Source organism: Lutra lutra, chromosome 1 (assembly GCF_902655055.1).
Source record: "Lutra lutra chromosome 1, mLutLut1.2, whole genome shotgun sequence".
Taxonomy (NCBI): Eukaryota; Metazoa; Chordata; class Mammalia; order Carnivora; family Mustelidae; genus Lutra; species Lutra lutra.
Window position 1 is genome coordinate 145,802,968 of NC_062278.1, and position 22,928 is coordinate 145,825,895.

At 41.4% G+C, this 22,928-nt stretch overlaps 1 protein-coding gene across 11 annotated transcripts in view; it reads right to left on the minus strand.

Moving 5' to 3' along the window:
• The window catches only part of NEK10 (NIMA related kinase 10), a 226,355-nt gene that overhangs the window by 167,175 nt on the left and 36,252 nt on the right, over positions 1-22,928 (minus strand). For 10 of the 11 annotated variants that reach the window (XM_047738527.1, XM_047738536.1, XM_047738554.1 and 7 more), the window contains exons 6-12: positions 19,223-19,307; positions 11,057-11,098; positions 9,715-9,793; positions 8,541-8,608; positions 6,707-6,786; positions 4,708-4,794; positions 1,808-2,032 (exon numbers count right to left, since the gene is read on the minus strand). In XM_047738527.1, coding sequence (XP_047594483.1) covers positions 1,808-2,032; positions 4,708-4,794; positions 6,707-6,786; positions 8,541-8,608; positions 9,715-9,793; positions 11,057-11,098; positions 19,223-19,307 — 666 coding nt within the window. The remainder of the gene's footprint in view (positions 1-1,807; positions 2,033-4,707; positions 4,795-6,706; positions 6,787-8,540; positions 8,609-9,714; positions 9,794-11,056; positions 11,099-19,222; positions 19,308-22,928) is intronic. The other variant, XM_047738562.1, reaches the window with a different exon arrangement.

Here is a 22,928-nt window from a genome sequence, read left to right on the forward strand (position 1 = left end):
CATATTTAACATACAATAAGTGTTGACATACATCATTTTCCCAGGAAAGAGTTTTCTAACACTGCAGCATAGAAATGGACTCGCCAACTGACTCTTTAGATATGAAAGAACTCATTTCTCTCAAGGATGGTTACATTTTGAGGAAAACTGGTGCCTTCTTGTATTAAACTTAATCTACATGGTAAAACAGTTTTATCTCTGAAGTACTGCTTAACGATCATAGAATTTGATTTTATCATCAAGAAAATAACTGCTCTCCAAATAGGCAATCCATAGCTGTTGGAATAGTTGTATCGACCACCCGTGATACCCACCACTACCATCAGCGTCACCATCAGCATCCTACAGAAGCAAGCAAAAAAAATATAAAAACAAAAACAAAAACAAAAAACTTAGCTAAGTGTTCAAGGAGCTAGCTTATTATGCCACAGTACTCATGAAAGATTTATAATTTGTACTATAAAGTATTTAACATTTTTACGTGATACTCATAAAAGCAAGTAGGAGCACCTGGGTGGCTCAGTCACATAAGCGTCTGCCTTTGGATCAGGTCATGGGCTCAGGGTCCTGGGATCAAGTCCTGCATTGGGCTCCCTGCTCACTGGGGAGTCTACTTCTCCCTCTCTCTGCAGCTCCCCCTGCTCGTGCTCTCTCTCTCAAATAAATAAATAAGTAAAACTAAAAATCTTTAAAAAAAAGCAAATAGATTATCAGTAGCTTATATTTTTTCCTTTGTTTTGGTAATGACAGGAATAATTAATAAAGCTATTGTCCATATCTTTATAGTCTGCTCTTACGCTTTGAAACATTCCCTCACAGAAAATGAAGTTGGTAACATACAGTTCCATAATATACATAGAGGTAAAACAAGCACAAGGTCTGAATAACACTGATGTGATAATACCTGGTCATATTGAGAAAGATAAGTCACCCTGCTTTTATTAGAGAGCTTTATTTATGTACACATGTTACAAGGGTGATTCCTTTCAGGGAGACATATTCTTTTTCAACTTTGATTCAGTACCTGTAGGGTTGAATTATGCTTTATAATAATTTTAGGTACTATAACTTTCCCATTGATGGTACCAAAAGATATCATTATCCATGGCTTCAATATATCTAATACATACTTATTGAAACATACTTCAAGAAAGTTTCAATTTGAAACTATTTTAATAACCATTCCTTCTCCATACTCAAGGTTTTGAATGTTGTTAGAATTCTACTCTTAAAAGAGAGATGATAAGGTGTTAACTCACCTTAAGAGCAACTGGACCAGGGTCAGTAGCATGGCAATCGTTTGATCAACAATATTTTCTCCCATTTTAACTATGGATTATGCATCTGTTCTTTAATTACAGGTTTTGCTTTCTCTTTGTAGATGAATGACATACAAAATGTCATGCAATGTAGACATTTTAGCAAAAAAGTAAATTTAAAGTAAAATTGCAAGTAAAATTATTATACTTGTTGGGATTACAATACGCATTGAGTGCGTCAAGAAAAAGGTGGTAAGCTAAATGTCTTCTTGTGGTTATTGGGTCTCGTTCAATCTACATTTGCAGACTGACGGCCTTCTCTATTCCCAGCACTGTCATCGAGGCTGGTGATGCAAAGATAAATATTTCAGGGCTCCCAAGAAAATGCTCCTGATACTGATTTCAAGTATGTTTGTGACAAGTATGAGTGATTCTCCATAACACGAAGGACCAAAGAGCAGGAGGAAGCAAGCTGATCTGCCATCGTATGGCAGAGTCCCCAACCTTCAGTGACGAAGGCAAAGTCAGCCATAGCCCCCCTGACTCACCCTCGTAAAATATGAAGAAGCTGCTTGATGCCTCCCCAAATGCGAATTTCCACACTGGTCTCAGGGTCCTCACAAACCTGAACCAGAATCCAGACAACACTCCAGAGCAGCTTCAGGTGGTCAGAGTGGAGCAGACTCAGGAGGACAGGTATCCCCTCATAGAGCTTCACCTGCTCTTTCACTTGGGGTTCAGCACAAAGTAGGCGCAATAACTCCGCAGTTAGTCTGGAAGGGGATGGAGGGGAGGGGAGGATGAGAATCACAGCGCAGTGGTTACTGACTTTGCATTTGGACTAGAGCTATCATCACAGTGGTGCTCTAACATTTCCTAAGTCACGGATCAACATATGTTTTCGTAAAGGATTGGATCACAACAGAGTGTTTCAGGCTTTTCTAGCCATACAACTTCAGTCACAGCTACCCAACCCGGCCAGCACATGCAAAGGCAGCCATAAACAACACATAAAAACAAATGGGCATGGCTATGTTCCAATAAATCTTTATTTACAAAAACTGGTAGGGAGTCAAATTTAGCCTGCGGGACATAGTTTCCTGACCACTGTTCTAAGTCATAGCCTCCCTGTAAGCCCCTGGTCTGGCTAAAAACTGACTAACCAGCAAACAGCTATCAAGTACATACAGTGGGACCGGCATTGTGCTCAAGACAAAAGAAATAAAGTTTTATCACAGTCTTCAGAAACTTACAATGTGGTTACAAAAACAGGACATTAAAACAAAATGCCAAAAACCACTATAATGCAAGGAGATTAAATGCAACGTGCCCAGTGAGTATCTGGACAGTAAAATAAAGATAATGATAGCATAGGACACATAATGTTCATCAGAGTTCTGAAACATTATGATGACGGAAATTTCCTAGAACCACCCTTAACCCTCGAGTCTCACACTCTAGACACTCTCCCTGGACAATGCCATCCATTCCCAAGACTTCAAACACCTCCTCTATCCCAGTACTGTGAGCTCAGCCCAGGCAGCACTCTCAGCCTCCAGAAGTTCTAGCCACACGGTAGTCCCAGGTACTCATCCCACTGGGTCTCAACTCAAAGTCATTATTCTCCTCCCCAAACTGGCTCTTCCCCTTACATCCCCAGTGTTGATTCATGCCATCAGTCTTTTCAATTTTCCAAGCCAGAAGAAGGAACCATCCAAGACGCTTCCTTCTCCTTTCCCAATCCACTACTTCCAATCAAGAGTGCCCCCTTTTTCCTAGGCAACTGCTGAGATTAATTCTCTTGCAAGTCATGCAGCTGTCTAACCCCACTGCTCCTCCCATTCTTGTGATCCTTGATTGTGCTCAAGACAGAAGCCTCACTGTCACCTGCCTCTCAAATCTTCTCATGCCCATACTGCTCTACAGTTCCTTTCCCCTAAGCCAGTTTTCTATAGCTCCAATCCCTCCCAAACTTATGTGCTCTGACATTCAGAACGTATATTCTTTGGCAAATAGTGTTCTTTATCTCCTTGATCTTTCCACACAAAACATCCCCTCCCTTGTTCTAAATGGAGCTCCTTGTGTGGCTATATTCCCCATGCCACATAGTCCATACACTGCTATCAGAGTAATCTCCCTGCAAAATAAATCTGATCATGCTTAAAATCTTTCTGTAAGTCCCCATAATGTGCTTGGGTAAAAAGCACACTCTTATTTGGCACAAAGAGCCCATTGTGACCTGGCTAAAAGCATCTTGTTGGAAATTGATGGGGTATTGTGCAGATCAAATGATGAACACACAGAAGTGCTTAGAGTGGGGCCTGCCATATAGAGAAAGCTAGACCAAAATTTGCTATATTTTTAACTTATCATTAACTGTCTAATCTAGTTTGCTGGCACTTTCCCTCCTGCACTCTGTTCCAGCTGTGCCCAACCATGCAGTTCCTCTAACACAGACCACTTCATGCCTCCAAACAGCACTTTCTGTTTCCACTTGTTCTCTCCCTTTGCCTAGATAACTCCCTCTCCCTTCAGGAAACTTGGCGTGGCCCCAGGCTCTGACTGGGAGCTTCTGCTCTATGTTCCCAGACTGTCCTTGACATCCATCAACCTCACCGCTCACGGTGCTCTGGTGCAACTACTGACCTGCATGCCCATCCCCTCTCCAACACTACTCACTCTATCTCAATTCATCTCTGGTACTCTTAACACCTGGGCAGAGGTTGTTTTCCTAGAAATGAGTTCAGGTGAGCAGGTCTATAAGCATAGTCTGTGAAAGAGGATAAAACTAACTTTGAAGAAAGACTCATGGGGATTTACTATGGTTAAGTGTCCGGGTTTCATTACTTGATATTTCTGTTATCTGTTTTACCTCTTCAGAAAATCGTGACTTACTTAACTAGGTATCAAATGATGTAGGTTGCAACTCTACTTAAAAACAACCTAATGACTAACTGGATCCAGTAATTCTTTAGAGCAATATATAGTTCAATCAAAGATGAATACATTTTTTATTCTGTTTAGACTTATAACAGGTGCTCATGAAACAAGTCAGTAGCTATCCTCATTTATTTTACTTGCCTTAAGCGAAGTAGATTTTAACAATCTAAAAATTTATTCAATATACAATCTCAAATTACTAAAACTAGAGCCACTTCAGAGTTTCTTTACTTAAAAAGACAGGATGTAAAAAAAATTCAATAAACAAAAATATTAAAGATGTGATGACAACATTCATATAATTCGATCCTATGCCCAGATCAAAAGTGATGCAAGACCAAAGATAAATTAATACACATCTTTGTTCTAGTTTCTTTATAAAAACTTAAATAGAAAACAAACGTCAAGGTGACTCATGACATTCAGTTAGTAAGGTAAATAGCATGACATAATAAAATAACAATTATCATTTTCATCAAATATGACATTGTCTTGTTAGCAATCCTACCTTTTGGAAAGCAAGTCATATTCATGCAAAATCATCAGCAGATTTTCTACAATGTTGAGTTCACTTATCTTCTCCCTACATTCTGGACTACAAATTAAAAATTATTAGTAACTACTAAAAACATACTTTATCATATCCATTCATTTAATACCCTTGTTCTCGTATTATCTTGGAAGGAGAAACAAAAAGCAATATAGCTCCATGGGGCCAGGCTACATCAAGTTCTAACATTCAACAAATGTTACATGTCATCAATTTAAATTTGTTTAATAACAGTATGATGACAACATGATTCCCTTTCTCCAGAAAGAATGATAGGCTTTTCATTAAAGTAGTAATAACAGCATTATTCACAACAGCCAAGATATTAAAATGACCTATATGGGCCTACATAAATACAATTGAATATTATTATTCATCCATAAAGAAGAAAGACTCTGCCATTTGTGACAACATGGAGGAAGCTGAAAGGAACTGTGCTAAGGTAAATACTGTATGATATCAGTTATATGTGGAATCTAGAGATGAGCATGGTGAGTGACTGTGAGGGGCTAGGCAGGAGGGAAATACAGATTAACGGGTACAAACTTTCAGTTATAAGAATGAGTACTGAGGATCTCATGTACAGCATGGAGACTACAGTTAGTGTGTATTTTAACTTGAAAGTTGATGAGAGCACATCTGAAGTGTGCTTACTGCACACACACAAAAAGAGTTAAGTACGTGATATGATAAGTATATTAATTCTCTTGAGCTTGATAATCATTCTATACATATAACGTATGTCACATCATCATGTTGTATACTTTAAACACATATAGTTATATGTGCCAATTATTCCAAATAAAGTTAAAAAAATAAAAACAAGAAAAAAGCATTGATTCACTTATTGGCATAAAAATATATTTAAAGCACTTTTATTTAAAATAATCATAATGTCTATAAGAGAACGTGTTATGCAGAATTATTTTAAGGGTAAAAGTGTTTGAAAATGTTTTATATGTTAGAATGAATGTACAGGAGAGAACTTATTTTTAAGGTCAGAGAGATAAAGTTGTCAAAGATACAGTTGTCAAATACTGCTTTATTTTGAAGATTTTATTTATTTATTTGACAGGCAGAGATCACAAGTAGACAGAGAGGCAGGCAGAGAAAGAGGAGGAAGCAGGATCTCCGCTGAGCAGAGAGCCCGATGTGGGGCTTGATCCCAGGACCCTGGGATCATGACCTGAGCCAAAGGCAGAGGCTTTAACCCATTGAGCCACCCAGGCACCCCTACTACTGTTATTTTGAAAGTGCAAGTATCTGAGCATTGGATCAAAGACTAGGTAAGTATTTCTTTTTTTTTTTTTTTTTTAAGATTTTATTTATTTATTTGACAGAGAGAGATCACAAGCAGATGGAGAGGCAGGCAGAGAAAGAGAGAGAGGGAAGCAGGCTCCCCGCTGAGCAGAGAGCCCGATGCGGGCCTCGATCCCAGGACCCTGAGATCATGACCTGAGCCGAAGGCAGCGGCTCAACCCACTGAGCCACCCAGGCGCCCTAGGTAAGTATTTCTGTTTAAGAAAAAGAGAAGAGGGACGCCTGGGTGGCTCAGTTGGTTAAGCAGCTGCCTTCGGCTCAGGTCATGATTCCAGCGTCCTGGGATGGAGTCCCGCATCGGGCTCCTTGCTCAGCAGGAGCCTGCTTCTCCCTCTGCCTCTGCCTGCCATTCTGTCTGCCTGTGCTCGCTCTCTCTCCCTCTCTCTCTGACAAATAAATAAAATCTTAAAAAAAAAAAAAAAAAAGAGAAGAAACTGTCATTTTCCTTCCCAACTTAAGTTTGAAAATGATGCTTCTTCATTCAGGATCATCTTCAATATATTAATGCTACTTCATGCTTATTTTTCACAAATTATAACTATGTAGATAAGTAACTAGAGAAACTGATCTATTTTTTTGTCTCTCCCACCTAAACTGCTATGGCAGTGGAACTGGAAAGATATTAAAATACACTTACCTTTCAGCTAAACTAGCCAGAGCCAGAAGGGCACCCAACAAAACATTAGTATCTCGGGCACCAAGTAAATTTACTAATGTCTGAAAAATGAAGTAAAAGAAAGTTTCATTGTGTAAGTAGCACAAGCTTCTTGAGTGGAATAATGCTTATAATGCTTCTTTCAAAGATTATTGAGACTTAACCTCAAAAGTAGTTTTTTTTATTAAACATTCACCACACCCAGCTCTTTGAGGGGGTACAAACTCTTCCGGGTTTGAAACTCAAGGCCAGTTCCTTGTGGCCATTCCTTACCCAGAGCAGAAGCAAAAGGGACAAAGGTACATGGCCAAAGTTCTCACTCTTCCCTCTATTTTTATATGCCCAGGAGGGCCCCTCTGCCTCTTCTGCCTCTCCCCAAGGACAAGTAGGGAGACTAATGATAGTAACTACGATACTGAGAGCAACCAGCCATTGTTTTTGAGTTCATGTTTTGAACTCATTGTGAACCAGGCATTGTGGTAGGCCCTTTCCCTAGTAGTGGAACTACTTTTCACCACAGTGTTGAAAACTGTCTTTTTACCCCCAAACTAAGCAAGATATGTCAACCTTACCAAGCACTTCATTTGCCTCCCAGATTCCTAATTGATGTTTAGAGAGCATGAATCGATGCTTCCAGATATCATGCTAAGTAATACGACTTAACTGGAAGTCTGTACCTCATCAGTTGCCTTCTCTGAACTCCCATTAATGCAAATTCATCCCTCTACTCTCTAGACGTTTAGAACTTAGAGTCCTCCAGAAGTGCACACCCAGACACATTCAGGCCAGAGCTGCGAGCCGTGTTACAACTGCTTGGCTGATTTTTGGTTTCTGTTATATCAATTTTCCCCTTTATGATTTCATTCATTTTTTTTATGAAGCTATCATCATCTTTATTTCTCCGATCCCCTCTTCTTATTCTTCTCTTTTTTCTCTGATCTCCTAACATATTCCCCAAACTTGAGTCACTGACATAACATTCCCACAATTTTCGCCATATCCACTTAACTCCTTAATGCTACTCAAAAATGTTCCTCAAATTCTAAGTGGTAATATCAGTGAAATAGATATAGCTATTGAAAATAAAAGTGTTGATTTGTATATGACCTAGAATCATCTCTTATATAATGAACAGCACGTGGGAACTCATTTTAAGCAACCCTGCTCTAACATATGCTCAAAAGTGGCCTTTTGGGATATGAGAAATTAACAGATTATTAAAACTTGGCTGTAGGCAGCTACCAAATAGTTTTTGCTATAGATATAAATAGTTTTGCTATAGATATAAATTTAGTCTGTTTTGACTAAATGTGCATCCATTCATCTTAAAATGCATGTTTGATCTATATGCCTGTAATATTATACCATCTGATTAGAGGGTTGAACCATATGAAATTGCCCAATAGACATGACAATTTCATATGGTTCAAACACACACAACTCCACGTGCCATACGGAATGTATTGATATGTATACACAAACTTTGCTCATTTGTAAAAACACACACTGAGGGGCAGTTTATATATAGCAGGCCTTCTCAAGCAACATTTAAATAAAGCAACAAACTTGGTTGTTATTAAGTGGCATAGGAAAAAAGAAAAATAAAAAAGAGTTTCAGAAAACCTGTTTGCTATTCTGTGTTTACTCCTTAGGCTGATGAAGAATATTAAAGGCTTGGCAGAGATTTACAATTCTGGGCTAGGTTAGCAGGTTTGTGAACTATAATTATTAGAAACCTGATCACAAGGCTCTGAACCCCAGCAGGTGAACCACTGCCATAGGAGACGAAGTGTTCCCTCCCTCTGGGGCCACTCACCTTGTGGGCTCCACTTGTGGTGACCCATTCTCTTTGGTCTTTGACAGCAGCAAGTTTCTGAAAAATATCTATAAAGGAAGGAAATAGCTCAAAGAGGGATTCGGCACCTAAGGGCAGCAGTATTCATAGAACCGCAGGTCTAATGTACCGATGGGCAAGCAGAGAAAGGGCGCATGGGAAGACAGACAACACAAAAGTAGGGGCGGAGGAGGAACAGGGTCATTTTTTTTTTATTATTCTGAGAATTACCTCTGAAGTTCAACTAATAATTATTATATATTATTATTATAATAATACAATATGGAGACAACAAAAAAGGCAAACATCTCCTTCGGCTTAAAGTTGAATGAGTTCCTCAACCTGATCACAACTTCAAAGTGAGACCTACTCTTCAAAGATCCATCCTATAAAGGTTTCAGATATAAACAGGAGAGGAAGGCCACTAAAGGTGATGGACCCAGCAAGGCTCCTCAGCTGAGCAGAACAGTTGTTCTGAAAGAAACTTCCTGGTGCCCAGGGATTATCACGTACTCTCCTTTCCCTGTAACTGAGAATCGGTGTGCTGTCCTGGAAACAAATAGGGGAAACCAAACTCTTCAAAGAAAATGGGCCAGTATCCCACAGCAACAGGGGACCCACAGCTCATCAAACCTGGAGGGGCTGCAAGATGGGGCTGGAAAGAGCCTCCAGAGAGAGAAGATTGAGTTCCACACACACAGACCAATGTTTCCACATCCTCATCATCACATCAGGATCTTTTTTTTTCTTTTTTATGCTCACAACTTTTAAACTTTATGAGGCAGGTATTATTATTAACCCAACTTTATAGATGAAAAGTGAACAGCCTCTGGCATTTTAAGAGAAATCAAAGGAAGCAAAAAACATTTTTACCAAAATCTGCCATTATGGAAGTCCCTCTTGCATTAAAATAAACTTGTGCTCAGTGACAATCTGCAACATGAAAGTGGGCTTTTCAAGGTAAGATTGTGATTTGAAGTTTTCCTTCTGGGTATATTTTGCCACTGAATATAACAATTGGCAGGGACTCCCAATACCAGAACTGTGTGGATGGGTATACTCATAAATATTCAAAAGATCTTTTTTCCTACTGAAAAAGCCATCCCGCTCATTTGGCAAGTGGGAGATGTTGCCGTGTCCCCGCAACAACACTTACACGTCATGTTGACCAGCTTGTCCACACTGTGCGGCTCCTCTCCGTAGCCGAGGTACTCATTGGCCACAATCTCCATGTACTGCAGGAGGGACCAAGCCAACAAGAGTCAGAAGGATTAGTAAAAGCACGTGAGCAGAAAAGGGACAAGACATGTACTTCTGAAAATGACCTGTAGGTGGCACAATGGATTCACCAAATAACACTCGGGACTTCTGGGCCAGGTTCACTCCAGTGCAAAAGGTAGCTTGAGTTTCTAGATTCTTTGCCTTCTCTTGCATGCCCATGGAAAGAGTGTATAAACTCTCAAAAAATGACGGGTGACTAAATAAGTCTGTGGTGTAATTTGGCTCCAAATACAAAAAAAAAGAAAATTATATCTAACCAGCATACACACCAATGACAGTAATCAGAATAAAATGGGCATGGGGTAGTCTGATAATCACTTACTGTAGATAACTGATTATAGAAACAGGGTCAGAGAAACACACATAAAATTCTAATAGAATAAGGGAAGTTAAGGTAGATAAAAGGATCCTTTACAATATAATTTTGTGAAAGAAAAGCCATTTCATTAAATGAGGTAAACCTTCAGCCAATTAAAAAAAAAAAACCTTAAAAACAAAAACTAGATATGTTTCAGCAATTTCCCAAGAATGAAAATATAATAAAATATAATAGATTTAGCATTAACTGGCCATTAAACTTACTCTTCCATTAATAATACAGAATGAGTTTGCAGGGCCAAAGGTTCATTATGAAAATCATTCTTTCTCTACATGGTAGGAGAGTGGGCTGTCCGAACCCAATGCCATGCCTAGAAATTTTGCCTTATCATACTAATAAACCCAAACATTTGACTGGCTTAACCTGCTTATCTTCCCTCAGTAGTTACAAAAGCAGACAAATAAATGGAGTTAAGATCGTTCCTCACATCATCATGTATTTGGAAATATTTTAGTGAGCATAATTCTTTTTTTGTGCAACAATTGTGAACATCTTTATAACCAATATTTTCCCATCCTTTGGTTTGTGCAATGTTGAGGATCTGGGCCTGCCAGCCAACACCTATTTCTCTTCATTACTAACTAAAGACATGTGACCTTTCATAGAACTTTTCTTGTTTCGGCAGGCTGGGTAAAATTAGCCGGAACAAAATGTCATGGGTCCCTTCCTGCTCTGTGAGTATCCTGCCTCACACACACTTATCCACCCTGCCTGCTCCTCCGCTTGGCCGGCAGCCTAAGGTAAGAAAGCCATCTGCCGTCACACACCTATGTAATCCTTTCCCAGAGCCATGGCACCAAATGGAAAGGCAAAACCAGCCACCGCGAAGGAATCTTACCTGAGCTAGGTTTTCAATTCCACCCAAGCTATGGAGTATTTCCTAATAAAACAAAAACAACAGAACATACACAAAAGATGAGGGTGGAGGGGGAAGTATATTTTACATGTAAGTTCTTGATTAAATCATGAGATCGATAATTATTTTTGAAGTCCAGGTCCCACATAAATATGCAGCTCTTTAATGTTTGCTGTACAAACCGCATTAAAGATAAACTCTTAATAAATATGAAAGTTGGGTTGAAATTAAAAGAATGAAAATATGCTCAGACCTGCAGCCTGACTCCTCATTCTTTCTACTTCCCCTCATGTCATCATAAAATGTTACAGCTGGAAAGAGCTGTTAAGATATCACTCCCTTGGGGCGCCTGGGTGGCTCAGTGGGTTAAAGCCTTTGCCTTCGGCTCAGGTCATGATCCCAGGGTCCTGGGATCGAGCCGCGCATTGGGCTCTCTGCTCAGCGGAGATCCTGCTTGCTCCTCTAGCTGCCTGCCTCTCTGCCTACTTGTGATCTCTGTCTGTCAAATAAATAATATCTTAAAAAAAAAAAAAAGATATCACTCCCTCACACTGCAGATTAGGATAACTCAGACCCAGGATGGTAAGCCACTTTGCCTAAGTGACCAGCCTGGAGAGGAATGGAATCCAGCATCACCAACTCCCACGACCTTCCTGTAGGGCCCTGCCTCGTGTGGTACACAGAGAATAGCATCAGCCTCATGGAGAAGCTGGTTAGAAATGCAGCATCTCCACCATGCGCCAAACCTGCTGAGTCACATTCTGAATTTCCACAAAATTCCCAGGTAAATCACAGACAGTAAAAGTTGACTAGGATTGCTCTAGACAATAGGACTCCTCCTTGAAATGAAGAGGCTAATGTTCTTATTAAACCCATACTTTAAATGAAGGTAAGAATAATCATCACAAAATGTCTCCTGATACAGGCTTTTAAATCCAATGCCCAATAAGAAGACACTTCACAGAACTTCTGAAATTACTCTAAAAGCAGTAATTCGGGAAGATGGGGTGGGAGGCTACAGTCATGAGAGGGACCAACTTGGAACTCTATTAATAGCAAGTGCTCTCAGATTATCCACATTGACATTTATCTTCAGGCAAACGTGTTTCAAGTGACCCTAACCTGTTTAATTAAAGCTGTACTCTCCTTAACATGCACACAAGGAAGTCATTTGAAAAATAAATATTAGCCATCATTACAATTCTGGGAAATGCATGGTGATAGGTACACAAGTGTGAGGGAGAAGAATCTAGTTCCACCTTGAAATCCACTGGCGGGGGTGGGCTGAAAAAAAGGCTCAAGATTCTTGAGGCCTCCTGGTTAAGGTTTCCTTATTGTATGTGCAGTAAATTTGGAAACACTAAACATACCCATGTTTAAATTAAGTATGAAGCGACACTTACAACTCAATTAAAAATAGTTCTGTGGCTACCCACTAATTTGAATTTTCAACATTGCTATTCACTCTAGAAGAGCTATAATTAAAGAACAGAAGAATATTGTATACATTATTCTTAGTTATGGCAGAATATTTTATACATATAAAAATAACATTTCAAGGTTACTAATGTTTATTCAACAGGTTTTTTTTTTTTTTTTTTTCATTCTTATTACGTAAAAGCCCAGCATCAGGCTCTGAAGAGGACACAAATAGGCAGATGACTACGGCCGACCTCATTGAGCTTTGGGCAAGCATAAGGTAGATATACAAACAACTAGCATTTAAGACAGAATTTGGTAAGTGCCATAAGGAAGTTATACATGAAGTGCTATGATGTCCCAGGAAGGACACATAATATCCTGCTGAGAGGACTACAGAAAATGTCATAAGGGTGGTGACCATGGAAAAGGTTTAGAAGGATGGACAGATCTGCTGAGAAGAAATAGGTGAAAATCGGGGAGATCACAAGCAAAGAGAACAGTAGTTTCAAAGATGATCTCTTGTTGTGCAAAATGAACATCAAGGTGTTCCATAACTCCAAGAAGCACTTCTGTAACTCCATGGCATTTCTGGGAATAATGTCAGAAAAGCACAGTGGAACCAAACTGTGTGAAGGCTTAGCTGTAAGCCTGAATCTGACCTTCATCATGTGGACCATGAGATCAGATGACAACATTGTGTGAACAAGGGGTGATTAGAATCAGCTGTGAGGACCACTCTCTGGTTTTGCAATGAACTGGAGAGGGAAAGAAAGCCACCTGGAAGCCCTGTTGGTTGGCAGTGGCAGTGGGCAGGAGAACAGAGAGGCAGAGACAGTCTATGAAGTAGTGTGATCTACCAAACATGAAGACATGCTGGAAGAAAAGCAACGAAGTAGAAGACATCACCATATTTGAGCCGGGGGACTGAAGGGTAGCAAGATACTTTAACAGACCCAAGGAAGGAGAGAGGAAGAGTCTAGGTTAAAGAAGACTCCACTTGGGACATACTGAGCTGCTGATGGGATGTTCACTTGAGAAAAGTAGAAGAGACCGTGAAAGACGAGGGGAGGGCAAAACATTGAAATCTGAGAGTCAATGACTTGAAGAGGATTGAAATTTGAAGCTTGGGAGTGAGAAGACACCAAGAGAGAGAATAATATTTAAATGATTGGACATGGGGCGCCAGGGTAGTTCAGTTGGTTAAATGTCTGACTTCGGCTCAGGTCATGATCTCAGTGTCCTGGGATCCAGCCCAGTGTCAGGATCCCAACTCAGCAAGGAGTCAGCTCATCCCCTTGCCCTTTCCCCCATTTGTGCTCTCTATCTCAAATAAAATAAAATAAAAATAAGGAATGCTTGGGTGGCTCAGTCAGTTAAGTGTCTGCCTTTAGCTTGGGTCATGAACCCAGGGTACTGGGATCGAGTCCCACACAGGGCTCCCTGCCCAGTGGGGAGTCTGCTTCTTCCTCTGCCTGCCGCTCCCCCTGCTTGTGTGTGTTCACTCTCTCACTCTTGCTCTCTGACAAATAAATAAAATAGAATCTTTTAAAAAATAAATAAATAAAACATGATTGGCATGGTCATTTTTAAATTTTTACCTTAAGAGTAACATATCTATCCAGTAATCACTATTAAGAATTGGGAACTAGGGCACCTGGGTGGCTCAGTCAGTTAAGAATTGGGAACTAAATCCTATTTCCCAAACTCCATTCTGGGAATAATGCCTTTATTCTGTGGAGTGGTTGGTATTAGACATTTTGTTTTAAAAATAATAATAATAATTTCATGACCAAATTCAAATCAGCTTGGGAAATGATAATGTTAAACAGAGTTTGACAAATACTTTTATCTAAGGACCCCTCGGAGCCTTTAACATTCTGCTGGGCATTCTAAGCCTCCAGTGGGAGAACAGAGGTGCAGCTTTTTCCAAACAAAGATCATTCACTGAAGCACGCTTCTTTTCACCGAATGCGTATGAACTTCCGTGGAACACAGGAGTAAATATAGGAAAGGGAGAGAGGCTTTGTCACTCTCTGAGAATGTCGTTACATACTCAAGAAATTACTCTTCATATATGAAATAAACACTGCCCCCTCACCCCATGCTTCTATGTAAACTGGGGCAAGGCCACAGGCTCCTGGTCTTCTTTATGTTTCCTTTGGTCATGCCCATGTGACCGCTTTAACCTGAGAGTGTCAGCTGGAGAAAACCAAGACCAAAAGGTCTGCACATACCTGGGCTTAACAGTTCTGGGTCCTAATCTGAAAAGCAAATATGACTGCATGCTTGAATTACATCAACACTTCCTGGGTGCCCCGTCAGATCTTAGCATTTTCTCCCTGGTCACAAGCCTGATGGTCACAAGACTGGGTTCAGTACCTCTGAGCCCAGTGACCTGGAGAAAGTCCCCAGGTCAATCTGCCCTTTAGTTCAGTGTGCAATATGTAACGAATGCCCTTGCTCTGACTAGTCCCTGAGGTTTTCCTTCCAAAAAAAAAAAATAATAATAATGTAATACAGATAATGAGTATGTTCTCAAAAAAATGGGAGCACAATGCAGCACCCAAATGGGTGTTGGTAGTGCACAACTATTTTTGCCCCAGCTGAAAATGTCAGTGCCATTAGACACTCTCATCCTAGATCTAGTCAGCAACCACATCAATGCCAGGCACACTGCAGAGAGCCCTTAATAGTGATTCGCAAATGTGATCACTTTACTTCACCATTCAAAACTCAAGAGTGGTTCCATGCTGCTCATGCTGGGGTCATGATTTTAAGGCCCCTCTGTGCGCTGGTATCTTATCTTTCCAGATGGAAGAGTAATATTCTTCTAAAAACTTGCTAATGCTCTATTTGTAGGGGGTGAATCAAAGGAAAATATAAGAGATGGTTCAAAGTTTCCTACCTTGGAGTCTGGAGGCAAGGTGGTGTCACCAAAAGGATGAGAAGTTGATTCTGAAGGTTTAAGGTGAGAGGGAGAAGCAAAGGGCTCCATTTTTAAAGTTGCTGAGTGGAATGCACTCTCACAGTGCTTCTCAAACTCTTTGGTCTATACTCCTTTACAATTTAAAAATTACTGAGAACCTCAGAGAGTTTTGTTTATGTGGGTTATATCTATTTTCCATCTTAGAAGTTAAAGGTGAGACATTTTTAAAGAACAGGAATACACAAGCACCTGTTCCCTCAGCCCTCAGAGACATGGCTCGTCACACATCCTGTCACCGCTTGAGAACTCCACTGCACACATATAAGGCAGCGAGTGTAGAAGGCAAACAACATCGTGGCATTATTTTTAAGATATTTTTGGCCTGGTGGAAGCCCTGAAAGGCTTTCAGAGACCCGTAAGCACTCCCTGGGTCACACTTGGAGAACGATGGTGCTACTGTGTCATACACATGGCCATCCAAAATATCCCTGGAAATTTGGGACTTACACAGAGAGACAAGTATGAGACTGGAGATAAGTACTTGTGAGCAAAAAACACTGTTGACCACAACAGGTGAAGCCAAGAGCACGGAAGCTAGGGGAGAAGATGATTAAAGAAAAGAACTTCGGGAAGGTTAACATTTAGGAAGGCAGGATTAAGAAAAAGAGCAAGTAAAGAATACAGAAAGGCGCAAAGTGCTGAGGAAGGGCCAGAGCCCCAGGGGGTGGGTGAAGGCAAACAGAAAATGTGGGGAAGCCTGTGCGCTGCGACAGGAGTTGAGGAACGCAGGTGCTGGGAAAAGGTCACTCAGCCTGACTATCTTTCGATTGTGGTTTCTAATACAATTGTAGGTAGCAGCTTTTAAGATCTTCACTGTATCCTCAATAAGCAACATGCTCTGGCCTCACAAGAATGAGTGCAGGTGGGCATTTATGTTTCTCCTACGTGGGCCTCCTACTATACTTGAACTCTCAGAACATAGGTCTTTCATAATTAATTATGACAAATTCTACACATGTATACCTTCATAATGGCTACTCTTTCATTCCTTCCAGCTCCTTCTCCATTAAGCAACATACTGAAGTCTCTGGCAGGCAAGAGCCAATCTACAAGCCACCAGTTTGCAACTTCTGGATCAAGGAATGCTGACTAAAGCATGGCTTCCTGGGAGAACCTTGTACACGGAATTCAGTGTGCAAGATATGCAGCCCATTGGTTCTGACAAACAGGAAGTAGGTTCAAGAGACATAGCCTGGCTTTTCAAGAAATGGAGTAATGAAGGTAAGGTGAAGATTTGAAGGAACACCTGGGTCCAGGAGAAGACATTTTTATGACAATGGAAAATAGAAGGGGAGCCACTGACATAGTAAGAAAGAGAATAGGTAGAGGGGAAAGCCTTGGCAAGGAAGAGGGATATTTCTTCTGAAACAAGAACATAAAGTTTCAAGGTAAGCCAAATATTTCAAGCAACAAAAAAGAGATAATAAGAGAGATCCCACTGGGAAGGTTTTGGTTTTCTCCATAAAACAGATGATGCTGTGATTTTGGTGAGAATGACGGGGGTAGTGTTTGAGGAGTTGGGATTGAGGTATGAGAAGTGGATGGTTTGGACCAGCCTCTATGGATCCTGCAGCACTGACTTAACAAGAAGGGAAAGAAATGCCTAGCAAAAGTGAAGACTTGCTGAGATTCACTGGCATAAATTATAGTAAATCCCAGCAAAGCTCTGTGACTTCGGCCAACAGTTCTTGGCAACTCAAGAAGTTAAACAACTGCCTGACCACATGCTCTTCTTTGTGGAAAGAGAGTGTGGAGGAGAGATTCAGAGAGAATCCCCTTCTATGGAAAGGCTAGAAATCAGGGAAAGATTTCCTTTAATAGGTTTGTAGTCACAAAATGCCATAAACAAAGAGATCACTGAATTCTTTCCTTCAGAGAGCAGGGCAATCAACCCAGTCCCAATCCATCAAGAACAAGACTAAGAAACGCAGTACTTCAGATGGAGATCTGCAGAGTATGAGACAGCTGTCATCAATTCTCTGAACAGAAAGAACAGCTCAGAGTACATCTATTTTGCTAACTTCTGTAAGTCAAAAAACTAGATTTCCTGCTAACAATCCATCTTCATGAGAGTCAAAGAGGGCATTATTAATAATTAAGTGGGAACAATGAGCACATTCTGGGACTGATCTGGGAAAAATGGAACACATGGTCCACCCTTATGAGATATGCCCCATACAGAATTTGAAATGGCAGCTCAGAAATACATGGAACACACAGTTCTGTAAAGTTGGTCATGGGGGAAAGGATGCTATTTTCCCAGGAAACTTTGAGCAACGAGGACAGAAGGCCATTTGGAGTCTGCTCTGAGGCCCACGGACAAAGTTAAATGATAATAGCACAAAGCCTCCTCAGAATACCAATGAGGAAGTGGTGATTCTTCTAAAAGGAAAGTAGTGGAACCACCATGAATCCCAGAAGTCTCAAATCAGAGCAGGCTCTGTAGCTGACTAGTACCAAAATACTTTTTTTTTAAGTGCCAAGTTTGGAAAAGGTGGTCACTGGGGTAATGAGAAGAGACACATTCTGACCCAAAACAATTCATCAATAAAATCAAATCCAAAATAAGAGATCTACCTAGTGGTCTGAGCTTCCCAGTAGGTTATCAGGACAGGATGTAAATGGAGATGCTTCTTAGGGGGGAAAAACAATCTGTGAAAATTACTGAAGCATGTATGAACACTAAGAACACTCTAGATATTTAACACTGCAAGCAGAAGCAACAATGGCTGAGTAAGCAGTCTTGAGGCTTCAGAGTAGTGGTTCTTAAATTGTGGTCCTCTGACCGCAGCATCAGCATTACTGGGAACTTACTGGAAAGCTCTTCAGGCCCTCCCCAAACCTATGGATTCAGAAACTGTGGTGATGGGCCCTCGCCATCATGAAGTCCTCCATGTGCTTCTGATGGACACAAAAGTGTGAGAGCTGCTGCTTGATGGAAGCGGCTATCTACCAGCCAGTACTGGAAGAATGAACTTTCAAGGTTCAGGTGAAATATTAGGTAAGCTTCTCTTTAGAGCCTCACTGCAAAAGCACCAAGTCCTGGCTACGCAATGTGTGGGCCATGGACCAGTGTCATGGACATCCTCTGGAAGCTTGTCAGAGATACAGAGCCTTGGGCCTCACTCTATACCTGCCGAATCACAATCTGCAATTTACAAGATTCCCAGGGGCTTCTTAGGTGCATTCAAGTTAACAAAGCACTAAACGAGGGGCAGGACACTCCACTAACTAGGAAGGGGAGGGTAAGGTTCTTGACCTCGCAGCCCTCATTTGAGACAGACGGGAGGGTCCCCCGCTCAACTCTAACTCAGGGTCTGAGGCTGGATGTGGGGAAGGGCACAGCCTCTGGAGCAGCAGCCAAAAATGCAGGCCCTGCCTTTCCCTCTGGAGGCCTCTGGAGCCCCCTGGGAAGGCCCCCACTGGTCACTGCTAATGTTGACCCAGTGAGCTGCCGAGTCTTGCTATGGCCAAGTGTACACCTCTCTGATTGCCAGTGGGTTAAGACATACACCAAAAGTTCCATCCACTTGATCGCATAGTTCATATAGCAGAAACTTACAGATTGTTTTATCTCTATTAAAGCGCGTCTATCTTATCTTTTTAGATAGCATGTGAGATGTCACCTAAATTTGAAGGCTACTGAGTTGTGAGAGAGGAAAAAGGTTAACATGGTCCCAGTTTTTTTTCAATCTCATCTTCATGAAAAGTAAGAATTATTTTTATTTTTTCCAACCAACCTGGTAACACGGATCCCTCATTAGTAGTCTCAGACAGATTAACACTCTCAGAAAATGAATAGATGGGGCTCGATGAACCCACTCTCTGAAAGAAGAAAAGAGAAAGCACGTTTGTCCATGTTTAAAAGGTCAGTGTGACAGAGCAACACAAGACGATGAAGGGGAATAAGGAACATGCAAAGGAACAGAATTAGTTTATTTCAAACTTAATCTGCAGTAAGGAATGTTAGTTGGTACCTGAACACTCAAACCATTGCAGTGCAAAATACATAAAGGCTGTCATTATCCTCATGAAGCAGAGGCCTCAAAATTATTTGGCTCCCAATGCCCTTATTGGCTGAGGGCGGCGCCAGACCAAAAGACATCGCTAAACTTTCCAATAATTAGGTTTGACTCAATAAGAATTTATGCCCGGATAACTTGGTATCCATTTGAAAAAATAATACACATAATTAAAAGAAATGTGCTTTTATTCTTGACCACATTTACTTATGAATGGGATACATGCACCTGTAGGCTCTAAACAAATTCTCGAGCCTTGTAACCAGATTGCATACTACCATCTTCATCTTCTCTTCCAGCTGAATTTCACATCGTACTTGCTTTTATCATGACAACCACAGAAAACCCAGCTTCAGAAAAATATGCCGTCATCTAAAGGAAGGCAGCACAACCTTCATATGGAAACCATTAAGTATCTGGGTCTTACAGATATGGTGTAGCTCTGTTTTCCTTGCAAATTTAAAAGACCCTATGACACCCCTGGGTGTTCTCTGTAGCCTCCAGTTTGGGAAAACACTATGATAAAGTACTTTCTTAGGTCAGTTTCCCCAGAAGCAGAACCTGAGATGAAGGTTGGTGTGCAGGTGAATGATTAAGGAAGGACATGTCCTCGGGGGAGACCACTGAGGGTGGGGAGCACCAAGGAGAAGAGGAAAAGCAAGCATGGGCACCATCTCAAGCAACACTTGTCTCCCACTGCCCTCAAAGCTAGTCCAACAGTGGCGCTTGGTATAAATGTTAACAAAACCCTAGAACAAAAAGTGCTTTTTACTCCATAGTTAACCAAGAAAAACTGAGGAAGATGACAAAAGCTATTCCAGACTAGAATCCACATAATTTCTCCCAACCTCTCCCACCTGTGCCACAGCTGAGCTAGTTATGCATCCAGAAAGGTTAAGAGACTTTAAAGATCTGCCCTTCCATCACCTGGTACCTTTGCTTAAGCTGAGGTCCCGAGCCTACCCTTGCCTGGCCTGCCTCCTATTAATCCTTAGACTTTGGTGGTAGAATTCAGCTTCGTCTCCTCCACGGTCCTAAGACATTCAGCTCTGCCCCCAAATCTGCACATCTTGAAACTGAGAGCATAAGACCCACCCTCCTTAAAGGCAGAATATCTATGGTCACTGCCCCTGGAGGTGTCACCTTCCCCCATTCTATTCTATCCCAAATCCCATCCACTAAGACTTAGCTCATGAGAAGGAGCTTGGGAAATATGTTTTTCTCATAGTCTTATATTCCTAAGGATGCTTGAGTCCTCCTGAGATTAGAAGCTCCGTCAGAGGCCTTGCTCTGGAGAGAGAGGCTAAGCAAAATGTCCCAAAAGCATCAGTGGCTGAGAATTGCTCCTGGAAGCAGCTGCCCACCATAGCTACATCAACCACAGCCCTCTTCCACCCCAGCCACCATGACAGTACACCTTTGCTATGGAGACAAAGCTCAGTTTCTTCTGAGAAGAAAGGCAGGGCTCAACCCATCCCAAGGCTGCCAGCTCAGGCAGAATTAGCCAAGGCCACAGTGGGAAGCTGGACTGTTGTTGTTCATGCGGACTTCCTTGAATGGGGAAAAATAATGCAAATTCAAAAAACACTTTGAAATTACAACCATTACCTATGGGAACACTTGTAAGGACGTGGTTATTCTGAGGCTCCTATTACAGAGAGAATACCTTTAATATTTATAAATAGGGAGATGGCACATGACTGCTTTCCCTTTCAGGTGCTGGGGTTAGCTAAAGATAGCACGTAGCCTGAACTGCGGTGCAAAGATACGACATCCCAAAGATCAAACAGAAATAATGATCAAGTTGCCACAGCTGCTAAAAACCTAATGAGGTTTAATGCTGATTGCTTTTCATTATTTAAGAGGAAAAGCTACGGGACATATTAAGAGGTGATTCATGCTACAAATATGTGTGCACTGGTATTTTTCCTGTTAACTATATACACTCTTCATGAGGAAAGTTCATGACCTATGCAATGTTTTTCATATTAAAATAAATATGAAAAGTTTTCTTCTATTTCCTCCCCCCTCTAAAAAAGAAAAAGAAAAAAAAATTCCAGAATAGGCTTCTTAAAATTATTATTATTAAAGGAGTATAAATAAATGAGTTCCAGAAAAGTCTCAGAGTTAAAAGTTCTGTTCCAAACAAATGGCATTTTTTGTTTTGCAATTTTGGGACTGAAGCCCAAAGCTATTAATATTTCTACATGATTCTGGCCTCTGCTGTTGTAAATGTAAATAGAATTCCTGGTGTCTGAGTCCTCTGGCTTCTCTCTGAGCACTGACCTCTGAAGGAGCAGTTGTTCCTTCCTTGGCTCCCAGCCCTGAACCCCCCACAAGGACGCAGCACATGGGATGGATCTCCGGTATTCAAGTGGAATGGAGTGCTCTGTAAGACGATATAGATCTCTGTTTGCCAAGAGTTGGGGGACTAGGAAACACAAAACTTAGTGCAACCAGAGAATTACAGAGAATAATAGCGACAGATCGTAAAGACAGGGGCCCTGGTTCTACTGAGGCAGCAGAGTCCCAAGGAGCAGAGCGGCTGGCTCAAGGCTGCACATGAAAGCAGAACTGGGGGCTGACTCCTGGGCCAGTGCTCCCGCCATCCCTCCCATCCCCACCCCAGGTCCCCCAGGCGGGAGTGACTAGGGAGACAGTGACTCTCCAAAACGCATCTACTGTGGGAGCAGGAATGTTGGGCACAGCAGCCGGGGGTCCTCTGGGGCAGCTCTGAAGAAGCTGTCTGTCTGCAAAGATAGTGTTTCCCGGGAGGGTATGTCCCAATATAGCCGCCGCACAGCAGCGGATTCATGAGCAGGCAAATATTTATCCCCTCTTGTGACTGAACTTTTGCCACTTCTTTCACAGGACTATTAATACATGGCAGCGTGATCAGCTCCCACGGCCTTTGTGCATGACCACCTGCCACGTTGCTTTTAGCATCACACGCCACTTTCTGCTATCGATACAAAAAAGGGAAGGAAAAATGGCACTGGCCGCATAGTCGTTGAAAGGAGGGTAGTCAGGGTTTCACCTTCTTGCACGGTGAAAGAGACAAATAAATATACGATGTGAGAGCTCCATGTAAAAGCCAGCCATGAGGCAGTGGTGTTGGATCATAAAACTGCAAGTACCAAGGTCAACAAGACAGCCAAATGGCTCTGAGGTTAGCTGACTCCAGAGGCAGACGCACAAGCCAGAGGTTCACCCCTGACCTCATATATACCATGCTTTGCTCTGGTTCTTGCTCAAAATTAGCAGCACCTTCAAGGTGGAGGTGTTATTTCAATTTCCCTTCTCATTAACATACAAACAACACCAAGAAAACTTCTACCTTCAACTCAAAATTTAGGAGTGGAGAAGTTCAAGCCTGTTTCAAAATAAATATTATCCCAAATTCATGAAACAGAGCCCTGTGGGG